General features: G+C 37.8%; 1 protein-coding gene across 1 annotated transcript in view; it reads right to left on the bottom strand.

The window, feature by feature from the left end:
- Positions 1 to 15,592, bottom strand: part of itpk1b (inositol-tetrakisphosphate 1-kinase b) — a 79,351-nt gene that overhangs the window by 63,246 nt on the left and 513 nt on the right. Inside the window, exon 2 of the mRNA XM_034159980.1 lies at positions 15,346 to 15,546. Coding sequence (XP_034015871.1) covers positions 15,346 to 15,440 — 95 coding nt within the window. The 5' untranslated portion in view covers positions 15,441 to 15,546. The remainder of the gene's footprint in view (positions 1 to 15,345; positions 15,547 to 15,592) is intronic.

The raw sequence follows: 15,592 nt of genomic DNA, 5'->3' as shown, positions 1-15,592 counted from the left end.
CGCTACATTATAGTCAAAGGGAGGCTGGATGACATGATGATTACAGTAGTTAATATCTATGCACCTCCAGAAAGTGATAACAGTTCTTCAAGTCTGTTTAACGTTATTGCAGTTGAAGCAGAAGGAATTTTGGTTTGTGCGGGTGACTTGAACATAGTTTTAAATCATAGGCTCGACACAACTAGAACCAATGTAAGTAAAATGACGCTGACTAGATTTGTTAAAATATCCTTAGAAGAATTAGGATTGACTGATATATGGAGGACTATGAACCCCTTTGAGAAAGATTTTATGCATTACTCTGCTCGACATAAGACACACTCTCAGATAGATTTTTTTTTTTTTACCAACAAATCAGACATATACAAGATTGAGGAATGTAAGATTGGAAGCGCAGACCTATCTGATCATAATGCTCTATATATGAAAATTAATATATATAACAGGAAAAAACAGACATTGTGGAAGATGAATTTGAGCATTTTAAACAATGAAACAATAGTAGAAGACATAAAAGGAGATATAAAACAATACATTGAGGAGAACAATAATGGAGAGGTAGACCCAACAGTGTTGTGGGATGCTCTAAAAGTAGTAACCCGGGGAAAACTTATAGCCAAAACTGCATGGTTAAAGAAAAATAAAATTAAAATTTATGAAGAATGTTCTGAAAGACTCAAAGAACTCGAGCTACAATTTATGAAAACAAAAACGACAGAAATTGCTCAGCAAATTCAAGATAAAAAAAACAAATTCATAATATACTAATTGAAGAAATTGAGAAAAGGCACGTCTTTTTTAAGCAAAGTTACTATGGAATTGGCCCTAGAGCCACAAAGTTATTAGCTAAAAGAATAAGAAAACAACAAACATCAAATACAATTAACGAAATCAAGGATATAGATAATAATAAAATAGTTTATAAGCCAGAGGATATGGAAAGAATATTTACAAACTACTATAGCCAACAATATTCACAACTTCCTTCAGGGAGTGAAGAAGAAAAGAGAAACTTTCTTCAACAATTGGATCTTCCATCTATAGGTTTGAACCAGAATAAAGTGCTCACAGCAGAGATTACAAAGGAGGAAATATTGACAGCCATACATGCCCTGAAAACCCATAAAACACCAGGAAGCGACGGATTTCCCTCAGAATGGTATAAAGTATTTAAAAATGACCTAATAGATATCCTATATAACTCCTTGAATTGGACTTTAAAAGAAAATAAAATGCCAGCTTCTTGGTCTGAAGCAATAATATCAATTATCCTAAAACCAGGCAAGAACAAACAAGACTGTGCAAGCTATAGGCCCATCTCGGTATTAAACATAGACTATAAAATTTATACATCAATAATGTCCAAAAGACTAAATACATTTTTATCAGGCTTGATCGACGGAGACCAGACAGGATTTGTACAAGGAAGTCAGACACATGATAACATTAGGAGAACATTACATATAACAGAGAGAGCGCAAAGGGAAAAAATAAGTACAGTTCTTTTGAGTATTGATGCTGAAAAAGCATTTGACTCCGTAAACTGGAATTTTTTTATATTTGGCGCTGGAGAGAATGGGATTTAACTCTAAATCTATAAAAATCATTAAAACACTTTATTCGCAACCAACAGCCAGAATTAAAATAAATGGAAATTTAACTGGGGAAATTAAATTGGAAAGATCAACCAGACAGGGATGCTGCCTCTCCCCATCCTTGTTTGCTCTTTTTATCGAGCCCTTGGCACAAGCGGTAAGACAAAATACCAAAATAAAGGGAGCCATATTAAACGGGGCTGAACATAAAATCGGACTTTTTGCGGATGACGTGATTGCTTATCTAGAACCAGAGAAGTCCCTCCCTGAATTAATGGCACTGTTAAAACAATTTGAGCACCTGTCTGGTTATAAAATAAATATTTCTAAAACACAAGTTTTAAAATTCAATTTTACTCCAAGCAGATACATTAAAAAAAAACATTTAAATTTAAATGGGGAATGCAATCTATTAAATATCTAGGGGTTGAAATAACGTCAGATTTTTCAGATATCAATATCAAAAACTTTTCACAGGTACAGGAGAGAATACAGAATGATACTGAAAGGTGGTCTACATTACCTCTGGATTTCAGCTCTAGAATTGGAATTGTAAAAATGAACATTTTGCCCAGGTTTTTATTTTTATTTCAAGCATTGCCAGTAGGGCCCACCAACACACAATTTGTAACATGGGATAGGATGATTGCAAGGTTTATTTGGGATAATAAGAGACCTAGACTGAGATTTGGAATTCTCCAGCTGCCCAAAGAAAAAGGGGGAATGTCGCTACCCAAGTTAAAAGAATATTATTACGCATGCCAGTTGAGATATCTATACTGCTGGTGTAATCCCTATTATAATGCAAAATGGAAAGAAATTGAGAGTGGTACTTTAGAGAAACCCATACAAAATTTGGTTGGAGATAAAAATGAATATGAAAACTTAAAATCAAAGTTAGACCCTATACTAAATCATACCTTGACACTATGGTTTAAAATACTCAAAATGTACAAGATTGGAAAAAGTTAATTAAACTGAAATGGGTGGCATATGACAGTAATTTTAAGCCAGCAAAATATGACCAAAATTATAACTACTGGACAATTAGAGGGATGACAGCTTGGTGTGTACTGGAGGAAAATGGGCAGCTGGGGAGTTTTGAAAAATTAAAGGAACAATATCACCTTGGAAAGCATGACTTCTTCTGCTATCTACAAATGAGGGATTATTACAAAAGTGAAATACAGGGGAACTCTTCCACAGGAGAGAGTGGTATAATTCAAACAATAACTAAAGCCTATAAAGACAGTAACATCAAAATAATAACAACAATTTATAAAGCTCTAATTGTGCATGATAAAAACACAACTGAAAAGATTAAAGGTAATTGGGAGAAAGAGCTCCACATAAAAATTGATGATCAAGACTGGATAAATATGTGGAGGCATCATCATACTACTACCAGCTCTCGAACGTGGAGGGAGTTCGCATGGAAGAACCTGATCCGTTTTTTTATTACACCCAAATTTAAAAGTAAATGGTTAAAAATACAACAAACATGTTGGCAGGAATGTGGAGGAATAAATGTAGACCATGCACATATTTTCTGGAAATGTCCAACTATTGTTATGTTTTGGGAAATGGTTTGCAATGTACTTTGCGAAGTGTTGGGATATACAGTTCCCCTAGCACCTGAACTGATTTATCTGTATAATTTTCCAGAAGACACCATTTCACATAATGATGTACATTTGTTTAAAATGATGTCATTAGCAGCCAAAAAATGTATAACCAGGACATGGGGCACAACATCTGTGTCAACAAAAGACCAATGGACATCAACGATAAAAGACATTTATTTAATGGAAAAGATAACACATAGATTGAGACTACAAGAAGTGAAAGTGGAAAAACAATGGGAAAAATGGACAATATATAATGCAAAATTGAAGATATAGTGTCACCCAGGTATGTGTGTAACCATTTGTTCTTTGTTTGTTGTGTTGTTTTTTTCCTTTTTTGCACTGTTAAAAACCAATAAAAATAAAGTAATAAAAAAAAAAAAAAACTATGGAGTGGTGTCTGTCTGGCCACTCTACCATACAGGCCTGATTGGTGGATTGCTGCAGAGATGGTTGTCCTTCTGGAAGGTTCTCCTCTCTCCACAGAGGAATGCTGGAGCTCTGATAGAGTCACCATCAGGTTCTTGGTCATGTCCCTGACTAAGGCCCTTGTGCCCTGATCACTCAGTTTACAAGGGCGTCCAGCTCTATGAAGAGTCCTGGTGGATCTCAACTTCAAATCAAATCAAATCAATTTTATTTATATAGCGCCAAATCACAACAAACAGTTGCCCCAAGGCGCTTTATATTGTAAGGCAAGGTTATACAATAATTACGGAAAATGGAAACTTCTTCCATTTACAGATGATGGAGGCCACTGTGATCATTGGGACCTTCAAAGCAGCAGAAATGTTTCTGTACCCTTTCCCAGATTTGTGCCTCAATCCTGTCTCAGAGGCAGGGGTGAATAAGGAGAAGGATTCTAGGGGCCCATGATTGACAGAGGCCCAGAGACGTCCCAATGCAATTTTAATACTGACAAAATAATATGGGGGGTGGCCCAGTAAGATTTCTTTTCATGGGGCCCAAAATCCCTGGCAGCGCCCCTGCTCAGAGGTCAGCAGACAATTCCTTTGACTTCATGCTTGGTTTGTTCTCTGACATGCACTGTAAACTGTGGGACATTACATGTAAACAGGTGTGTGACCTTTCCAAATCATGGCAGGTAGTCAAGCCTATTAATACTACAGGGGAAACACTTTATATTAGGCAGGAATTAAATAGTCCTTAAACGAGTTTTACTTTTCTAATGGTCTGTCATCCACAATTGTCCCTTTATGTTTCCTCATCAGGTCCGACTGCTTTTAATCCCGTAATTTTGATGCTTTCAATTTTTGGAAACATTTACCAACATTGTTATTAGCAACCTTGAAAAAACTAAGACATTTCAGCAATGTCTGCAAATCGCCGCACTGCATTAGCAGATTATCAAAGTTTCATCTTTTCCTTCCTCTTGAGGATGACTTTTGTTTTTGAACAAACGGCAGGGGAAACACGGCAAAAAAAGGAGAACAACAAGTAAGACTGGTTTGACTGAGGTAAAGTCGTGTGATGGTCATAACTGATATGAATCCTGGCCACGTGAATACCCAAAGTTTATGACATTTCTTGTTGTATAAAGGCTGTCAATCTGACCGCTCAGTTTAAGACTGGATAAAAGCACGATTTTTACAACATACGGCAAATGAGATATTCTTAAAAAGATTTTTTATTGAAACTTCCAATACTCAACCCTATTCATCATGATATTAAATAGTTCTTGATCAATCCAGTTCTGGGTGAAGAATGTACAACCCCTGGCAAAAATTATGGAATCACCGGCCTCAGAGGATGTTCATTCAGTTGTTTAATTTTGTAGAAAAAAAGCAGATCACAGACATGACACAAAACTAAAGTCATTTCAAATGGCAACTTTCTGGCTTTAAGAAACACTATAAGAAATCAAGAAAAAAAGATTGTGGCAGTCAGAAACGGTTACTTTTTTAGACCAAGCAGAGGAAAAAAAATATGGAATCACTCAATTCTGAGGAATAAATTATGGAATCACCCTGTAAATTTTCATCCCCAAAACTAACACCTGCATCAAATCAGATCTGCTCGTTAGTCTGCATCTAAAAAGGAGTGATCACACCTTGGAGAGCTGTTGCACCAAGTGGACTGACATGAATCATGGCTCCAACACGAGAGATGTCAATTGAAACAAAGGAGAGGATTATCAAACTCTTAAAAGAGGGTAAATCATCGCGCAATGTTGCAAAAGATGTTGGTTGTTCACAGTCAGCTGTGTCTAAACTCTGGCCCAAATACAAACAACATGGGAAGGTTGTTAAAGGCAAACATACTGGTAGACCAAGGAAGACATCAAAGCGTCAAGACAGAAAACTTACAGCAATATGTCTCAAAAATCGAAAAATGCACAACAAAACAAATGAGGAATGAATGGGAGGAAACTGGAGTCAACGTCTGTCACCGAACTATAAGAAACCGCCTAAAGGAAATGGGATTTACATACAGAAAAGCTAAACGAAAGCCATCATTAACACCTAAACAGAAAAAAACAAGGTTACAATGGGCTAAGGAAAAGCAATCGTGGACTGTGGATGACGGATGAAGTCATATTCAGTGATGAATCTCGAATCTGCATTGGGCAAGGTGATGATGCTGAACTTTTGTTTGGTGCTGTTCCAACTGGGATTTATAAAGATGACTGCCTGAAGAGAACATGTAATTTCCACAGTCATGATGATATGGGGCCTGCATGTACGGTAAAGCACTGGAGAGATGGCTGTCATTACATCATCAATAAATGCACAAGTTTACGTTGATTATTTGGACAATTGAAAGGATGTTTGGGGATGATGAAATCATTTTCAAGATGATAATGCATCATGCCATAGAGCAAAAACTGTGAAAACATTCCTTGCAACAAGACACATAGGGTCAATATCAACGAGCAATGTGATTGATGCAGGTGTTAGTTTTGGGATGAAAATTTACAGGGTGATTCCATAATTTTTTCCTCAGAATTGAGTGATTCCATATTTTTTCCTCTGCTTGGTCTAAAAAAGTAACCGTTACTGACTGCCACAATCTTTTTTCTTGATTTCTTATAGTGTTTCTTAAGCCAGAAAGTTGCCATTTGAAATGACTTTAGTTTTGTGTCATGTCTGTGATCTGCTTTTTTTTCTACAAAATTTAAACAACTGAATAAACATCCTCCGAGGCCGGTGATTCCATAATTTTTGCCAGGGGTTGTAGAATGGCTGGGGTTTGTACCGTGAACGTTATGAAGAGATTAAAAACTGGTTGTGATTACAGTGATGTAATCAGTGCTGGTTTATTCAGGTTCTTTTGCAAGGCAACAACCTGTCACGTAAAGTGAAAACCCTTTGAAGCAATCACTTGTTACAAAACACACAGACAGCATACCAAACCTACTGGAGAGCATTCTTTCCAAAATGCTAAATAGCTGACAACTCTGTCCGCGCTCATTGTTAAAACACCAAGTATTCAACAAACTAACAAATGCTCATCGAGCACAGGCAGTCAGGTGCTGGGCTGCTGTTATACATGGGTTTATCTCAACAAGCCAGAGTTTTATACATACTTTTCTCTTTTTTATATATGCAATCTCTTTTTTTTTTGCTACTATGCTCTTATATTTTTTTCCCTATTTTAATTTGCGCTCTGAACATACCTCTTTCATTCAGTTAATTTTTATGTTTATTTTCTTTTCTTCTCCAGACCTTACAAGTCTGTGTGTGGTTTACTTGGGTTTATATTTGCACTGAAAGGCTTAAACCTTGCCTTTTCGTTGTACTGGTTAAAAGGACAATAAAGAGTCTGTATTTATAACTTTTCCCAATTCAGTATGTGTGTTTGTGCAAATCAGGTAAGAGTCCACACACCTGCTGACTGAAGAAAGATTTCAACTTTTACAGCATTTTATGTACCATTTTTACTCTGTCTGGAGATGGATAAACAGCAATTATAATAATTCACGGGGGGGGGGGGCTACAAACAAACACAAAAAATTGAAAGGTTTTTGTTCTTACCACTTTGTACAAAAGAATTAACTGTTTCACAGATTAACAAATGTTGCAACACAAAACTAAAATGCTAAGGCATGGGTGTATTCCATATCAATACATTTTTCTGGTTAACTATTTTGATGTTTAATATACAGATTCATACTTGTACATATGCCCTTATTTCCCAATTCCTTGACAAACTTCCCGCATCTCCACCTTCACAGAGCAGGAGATACCTCAACAAGCACACATGTGACAATGTGTCAAACCAAAATCCAACTTTACTATCCCACCGGGGACTTGACCTTTTGATTAATGGTACAATCTCCTTAGAACATTTAAAATGACCGTGTCCTTGGCCATACTCTGTAAGAAGAAGCAGAGCAGCCACTGGCCCTCCTCAAGTGTGTGTTTAGTAAAACATGAACAGAGGTAGGTACGTAATTTATTGAGAAATTTCACACTGAAAAAAGTTATTTATTTGAAAAAGTGATTGTCTCGAGTTTGATGGTGAATATATACAGTAGTGTTCAGAATAATAGTAGTGCTATGTGACTAAAAAGATTTATCCAGGTTTTGAGTATATTTCTTATTGTTACATGGGAAACAAGGTACCAGTAGATTCAGTAGATTCTCACAAATCCAACAAGAACAAGCATTCATGATATGCACACTCTTAAGGCTATGAAATTGGGCTATTAGTAAAAAAAAGTAGAAAAGGGGGTGTTCACAATAATAGTAGTGTGGAAATTCAGTCAATGAGTTTGTCAATTTTGTGGAACAAACAGGTGTGAATCAGGTGTCCCCTATTTAAGGATGAAGCCAGCACCTGTTGAACATGCTTTTCTCTTTGAAAGCCTGAGGAAAATGGGACGTTCAAGAGATTGTTCAGAAGAACAGCGTAGTTTGATTAAAAAGTTGATTGGAGAGGGGAAAACTTATACGCAGGTGCAAAAAATTATAGGCTGTTCATCTACAATGATCTCCAATGCTTTAAAATGGACAAAAAAACAGAGACGCGTGGAAGAAAACGGAAAACAAGATGGATAGAAGATAACCAGAATGGCAAAGGCTCACCCATTGATCAGCTCCAGGATGATCAAAGACAGTCTGGAGTTACCTGTAAGTGCTGTGACAGTTAGAAGATGCCTGTGTGAAGCTAATTTATTTGCAAGAATCCCCTGCAAAGTCCCTCTGTTAAATAAAAGACATGTGCAGAAGAGGTTACAATTTGCCAAAGAACACATCAGACTTCAGACAACTTTATTGATCCCAAAAAAGGGCAATTATGTTTACACTCCAATTACCTCAGACAAGATATAGCAATTAATCCACAATTATTACTTGTTTACCGTAATAATGGCACACATCAAAATTAAAGACAACACATATACATTTGACATTGTTTATGTGCACTAACTTGAAGCAGTCCGTCATCCGAATGGAGGCAAAGTGGGTGAAGGCCGCTGCAACTATAAGTCGCGCCGCCAGGCAAGCTTGAGAGAGGACGAGGCCTGCCGCAGGGAGGGAGGGGCAGAGAGTGATAAGAGGAGCTGGAGCATGCTTTGGTCCATGTGTAAGTCTGTCAGTTTGTTGTCCTTGTGGGTTGAGATAAGAATGGAGCCAAATAATCTCACCAGAGCCTGGATAAATTCCACTGGAGGAAAAACAGTGGGCAATTGATCTTGATGCTAGATAGCCTGTAGTGTTGCAGCCGAGCAGTGAAAAACACTTTTTATAGTTTCCCCACACTCAGCCAAATCCCAATTATAAATTAAGAATATTCCTAACTTTGAATTAAGAATATTCACCGGCCTCCGAAACCTTCAGCTTCAACTGCAAGGCACGCATCAGCTCCAGGGTGTCATCCAATTTGCAGTCTGAGAATGCACTGCCTTGCCAACCTCGTTAATCATGACGGACAAGCGAGGGCCCGTGGTTCTTGATGCCGCCGTCTTGTAAATTTTCTGGTGGATCAGGGCAGCACATAGCCAAAAAGTACCAGCCCTGTTACCATAAGACCAAAAATGAATAGGTCCTCGACGTCCTCCACAGAGAAAGGCGCCAAGCATGCCACACGCCAGGAACTCCAGGAGTTGAGGACATAGCCCGCAGGATACGTTCCATCTGGGCAGGCAGGATCCCCCGGTCCTGACCTTCTTGTAGAAAAAATTGTGTCAATAGCGTTCAGAGACCAGCTGATCAATTCCATGGTTAATCCAATAGTAGTCCAATAGATCCAGAATCCAATATAGTTTTGAGGAATTCACAAGTCTGGTGAAGTAGGGACTAGAAGGTTAAAGCAGAGAGATAAGGGAGAGTGGAGGAGATGCGACCGCCCTCGTCGGAGTCCCAAGCCTTTCACTGGCCTAAGAGAAATAGAGGAATATTTTGTGGACTGATGAGAGTAAAATTGTTCTTTTTGGGTCCAAGGGCCGCAGACAGTAGGGCTGCAACAAACGATTATTTGGATCATTAATCTGATGGGGTTTCGACACGATTAATTGATTAATCGGATTAGCGGGGAATTTTTTAAAAATGTGCCAGGGAAACAATTTTTCTCTCCTTCCATCACTTTATTTAACAACAGAACATTATTTGAAAACTTAAAATACTTGAAAATCAACAAATTGTCAAATGTCCCTTGGCTGTTGAAATATAAAATAATAAAGAATAAAACAGTTTATAATAAAGAACAAAAATAATTATTTCAAATGGCATTGCTTTATCAAAGGGCTGAGTTGCCATTAAAAAACATTGAAGCATATAAATGTTATAAAATATATGGTGAAAAAAAGAGGTATTTTTATTGCTGCAAATGAGCAATTAGCATAACTAGTTAACCATAAAACATAATTCAAAAACTGTAGCCTGACTCATTATATGTGCAACATTCTCTGTATAACTTGTAAATTATGTGGTCATTTCACAATGACACATGTGACTCATCCCACATATTCTCTCTCTCTCTCTCAGCAAACTTTGGAAACATGAAGGCTTTCAACTCGGTGCTGTTACTGTTTTCTTTTTCTTTTTCTCTCACTCTCTGCCCCTCATCTTACTGCTCTGGGAGACACGCAGACAGCCTGTGCCTGACTAGCTTCATATCACTGCCTGACTTGTCATACTGAGATGTTACGACTGCTTAAACAAAAATAAAGATTTGTTAACTTGCCCAGACACTGAGCTCTCGTTGATGACTCCGACATGCTTTCGTTTGAGATGCATCATTACCGTCGTACTCCCGTGCCATGCGAGGTCCGACTTGCAAATGTTGCAGTTAACAAATGTCTTTGCGTTAACGTAAAGTGCTCCCACACTTTTGAAGTCTTGACTTTCTTCTGTCTACTTGCTTCTGCCATATTCTAAGTGTGTAGTTCTTCTACGAAACAGCGTCTGATCTGCTCTGTGCACTGGTCGCTTCTGGCGCCATAATCGCTCGACACAACGCATCGATGATGCAATGTGTTGCCAACGCCTGTCGTAATCGAATTTTATCTATTTTATCGATTCGTTGTTGCAGCCCTAACAGACAGTTTGTGAGACGACCCCCAAACTCTGAATTCAAGCCACAGTTCACAGTGAAGACAGTGAAGCATGGTGGTGCAAGCATCATATTAGGGCATGTTTCTCCTACTATGGTGTTGGGCCTATATATCGCATACCAGGTATCATGGATCAGTTTGGATATGTCAAAATACTTGAAGAGGTCATGTTGCCTTATGCTGAAGAGGACATGCCCTTGAAATGGGTGTTTCAACAAGACAATGACCCCAAGCACACTAGTAAACCAGCAAAATCTTGGTTCCAAACCAACAAAATTAATGCCTTGCAGATGTGAAGAAATCATGAAAAACTGTGGTTATACAACTAAATACTAGTTTAGGGATTCACAGGAGGATTGCTAAAAAAGCAGTTTGAACATAATAGTTTTGAGTTTGTAGCGTCAACAGCAGATGCTACTATTATTGTGAACACCCCTTTTCTACTTTTTTTTTTTTACTAATAGCCCAATTTCATAGCCTTAAGAGTGTGCATATCATGAATGCTTGGTCTTGTTGGATTTGTGAGAATCTACTGAATCTACTGGTACCTTGTTTCCCATGTAACAATAAGAAATATATGCAAAACCTGGATTAATCTTTTTAGTGACATAGCACTACTATTATTCTGAACACTACTGTAATCTCCTACTGCTGTCCAAAATTCTATCAAATGTAAGCTTCTATACAATTTGGATATACTCTAGAAAAACACAGTGCAACTGATACACTCCAGCCTTCTACACATTTTGGTCAGTCGCGAGTGGTCCTCTTTGCATTTTGAAGCAGGTAGGCTAGATTATGCTACTTGCTCAAGGGGCTCAGAAGATTGGCCAGTATTATATGGAACTGCATACAAAAGGCTTAAATCTCATCTGTTGAAAAGACCTTTCTGTCTCTCCATTAATTATTATATCTCATCATTAGATCCTTTAATATGTGGTGTGCCTCAAGGATCAATTCTTGGTCCATTCTTGTTGTTTGCAGTTGTTACATTTTGAGCATACAACACATCGCTTTGTCTTCGCCAAGCCAATGACAAGAAGCCTCACACAGCTTTTTTTTTTTTAAGTTCATAAATCCATAAAATTAATTATCCAAAAAAATTAAATTGAGAGAGACTGCAAAAATCAGATGCTTCCCCAGCCTGAACATTTGGAAACAACTGACCCCGTTTTTATTGAATCAGACCTTCACAACTGCAATAGCGTTTTCTTCATGAACGCTGGTCAAACTGGTCCAGCACTCCGCCAATGTTTTTTCAAATCCTAAATGTGCATTACACTCATTAGACCACTTTAAACTTCTCCACATTGGTTTCCGCACAGTTTCTTACTGACTTTAACTGGTTTCTTCTTGACATGCAAGGCACTACAGTGACAGAGTTCTTCATTTAAGCAATGTCTCTCTCACCACTGACAGGAGCCTCAGATCAGGGATATCTCACCATGCCAAGGCCAGGCCTAGCAAATAAAGCAAACTGAGCTTTTTTGGTTGTTGCTCATCATCCTTGAACATCCTAACATTCTACAACAACATTCTAATCCCACTTACTAAGGGACATGGGGGTGATAGTCTATCCCAGTGGTTGTTGAGCAAGAGACAGTGTCCCCCCGGTACAGGTCGCCAGTGTGACACATACAGACCGACAAACACATTCACACTCTCACCTACAGTTGACTTAGAGTCACCAATTCACCTAACCTGCACATCTTTGGAAGTGGGATGAAGCTAGAGCATCTGGAGGAAACCCATGCAAGGGCCACACAGAAAGGACCAGATCAAAAGCAGGCCTGGGACGTTCTCACTGTGAGGCAACAATACTAACCATTGAGGACGAAAGTGCATATTTTTAAAAAGTGCTTTGTAGGGTTTTTTTCTTCTTCTTCTTTCTAAGTTGGTTTGCCTTTTTTGTTGATGTTTTTGGACCATGATCTGTACATTTTAGTCCCAGTGAACCTGAAGTCGGATCATCTTTAGATGCGGCCATTTCATGTGAAACAGGATATTGCATATTTGACTAGTTGATGTAACTAAAGTCTCTGGAGGACAACAGATAATCAGAGTGCAATACCAGCCAATTTTCATGAGAGAAGGAGAAATGCTCTTCTCCACCCGCATGTCCCTCACCAGCATTGTTTGTCCAACCTTACACAGCAGCAATTTCGCCAACTCCCATCCAGTCACATACATCCGACCCATGATACTGCTCCATAACAGACATGAATTTTACTTTATTTAAAAAAAAAAATCATAGCTGTATGGCTGAATTAATGTGCATATAATCAAGTTTGTGATGTTACCAAAAATATTACAATATTTTTAGGAAGACAAGAGTTTTAAAACATTTAAAAACACTTCTTTAAACAAAAACAACAACAAAAACATACTGCTAAATGGCTGCCTAGATTACACATAGACACAATAAAAACACTAAGTCATGTATCAACAAAAGCGCTGAGCTCTGACCGGTGTTGCACACCAAATGGTCCGCCCTGCCTCCATGCGTCATATCGGAGCTCTGAGACAGAGAATCTTCACCAAAAGCGATCAAATGGATTAATGGGATTATTAACCATCAGATGACAAGATAAAACCTCTTAAATCATTCTGAAGTCAGTTTTAAGCAGAAACGAGGCAATACTTGGTGATGCTTTGAAATCAGACTGATTTTTAGGGGGGACTGTTCGGTCGGTGACACCATGTTCAGCCATCATACTGGGTTCAGTATGTGCCTTTTCCTGTTTATAATCAAGTTAAAACAGAACTAATTAGCCAGTAGACGGAAAATTAAAAAAAAATCTTCTGATAAACAATTAGTAATTTACCATTCATTGAGGACAAAGCTATAAAGCTATTCAAATTTCCCTAAACTGACAAAATTTAGTTTCTACTGAAATCCAAGCATTATAATGTCTGTTTATTTACATGTTGCAAAATTACAGCTCATTTTAATGGAGGACATATTTATCTGGGAGGAATTCTGTAATAAGAATGTTACTTTCTTTTTTACGATGCCTGTACGACGGCCAATTTAATCAACTGGTTATTAAAATAATGGCATATTAATACTAAAAATTAAAATTAATTTCATGCTTTGACTTAAAAAAAAAATCACATCACTGGGATTATTTTCTAGAAACACATTACAGCAACATATTAGTTGATGGTTTATACTAAAATTGTGACAAGTTTTAATAGAAAATAATACTGATATAAAATGTTCTTTCACATGTGTATAATTTCAAATATAAGGTTGTATAATCCACTAGGGCAGGGGTGGCCAAGTTTGGTCACCGAGAGCCACATTCCTGACACTCTTAGTTGTCTCCCTGCTCCAACAAACCTGAATCCAATGAAAGGCTCATGAAAAGTCTGCTAACGAGTCTTTCACTCGTTAGCAGACTTTTCAGGACAGAACTGTGCACATGGTGATGTATAAAATGAAATGTATCGTATATAGTAGGTGCAATTGTGTAAATTTTGTATTGTGTTAATTCTAAAAGCCCTCTATGGACAGGTGTTGAAAATTAGCATATTTTGCTATAACACTTAAAACAATGCATCTGGTTTGTCCAGTGTGAATGTTATGTCCATATTAAATAAATAAATAAATAAATAAATAAACATGACCCTTTTAATAATATAAAGTAGGTACGCGTGTATGACCTAAATATGGTGTCCGCTGCTGTGGATGTATTAGCTGTACCTGGACTGAGAGACTTTCCAGGCAGAAGTGCTGAGTTCGCATTTCGTGGAATGCGTCTATTTATTGGCAATCGGGAATCCCCCTATTTAATGCTGTAGTTGAAATCAGCCCCCAGCAACCTCATTTTCAAACAGAATTCCTGTGACGAATAGAAGTGAGAAAATTCTGTGACTGAAATTTTGTGTCAAAAACATTGACGAAGTTGACCTTGAAGGTGAGTAAGATCGGTTTTCAAATCATATAGAACATTTAATTAATGTAATTATCTACCTTTCTGCAAAGATTGGTGGTGATCGAAGCCTGCGCATGCATAGTTTTATGATCTTTCAAAACTGATGTTGAGTCAACAAGACTGCGGACATGGCGAAATTACCGCTTTCTTAGCTTGGAAACTACTGTCAGAAAACACTGTTTAAATGGTGGATTGTTGCAAATCACACATTTAAATAACATAATAATTACATTTTACAGCGTACCATCATTTTGAGATGTAAATTATGAGACACCGGTCATAGCTTTCTGTTTTGCCTTTAAGAGCACAGATGTAAATTAACAAGATCTTCCAAACCTCAAATGCTCATAACTTTCTTCATATTTGACACAGAATAAATATTTAAACACCATTTTGAAGGTCTCTTTAAGCGCTTTCCAACCACACCATTTCTGTTACAATTCCTTTGACTTACTTTTTTGTCACGTACCTATATAAAGAAATATCAGTCTTCACCCTATTCTAATCACAAGTCGGGTATAGATTTTTTTTTTTAAGTTGTGCATAGTGCATCATAAAAATACAATAACCACTGACAGTGAAAATGCAATGTAACGTTTGCACATGACGTGAAGCTGTTCCTGTTGTAAATCACTTGGCTGGGAGGAATAAATTTGTTTCTGAGCACATACCTGCACAGATCAGCAAAGGCCTGAAAATTCAGCTTCTTCATTTTCTTCTCACTGAGCCAGTAGCCGACTCTCCGGCCTTTGAGGAAGGTCTGCATGTCCGCTGTGCTCCTGATGTTGTGATGTGATGTGACTGGAGGCTCGACCTGAGCAGGCGAAAACAGGAAATCGCCGTAGTGTCACAGCAGCCTACCAGCCAGGGCACTGAGGGACGGGAAGCACAAGTTCACCAACCGCTCTGTGACACCAG

Source organism: Thalassophryne amazonica, chromosome 19, assembly GCF_902500255.1.
Source record: "Thalassophryne amazonica chromosome 19, fThaAma1.1, whole genome shotgun sequence".
NCBI classification, from domain to species: domain Eukaryota; kingdom Metazoa; phylum Chordata; class Actinopteri; order Batrachoidiformes; family Batrachoididae; genus Thalassophryne; species Thalassophryne amazonica.
This window is presented reverse-complemented; position numbering and strand designations above follow the sequence as displayed.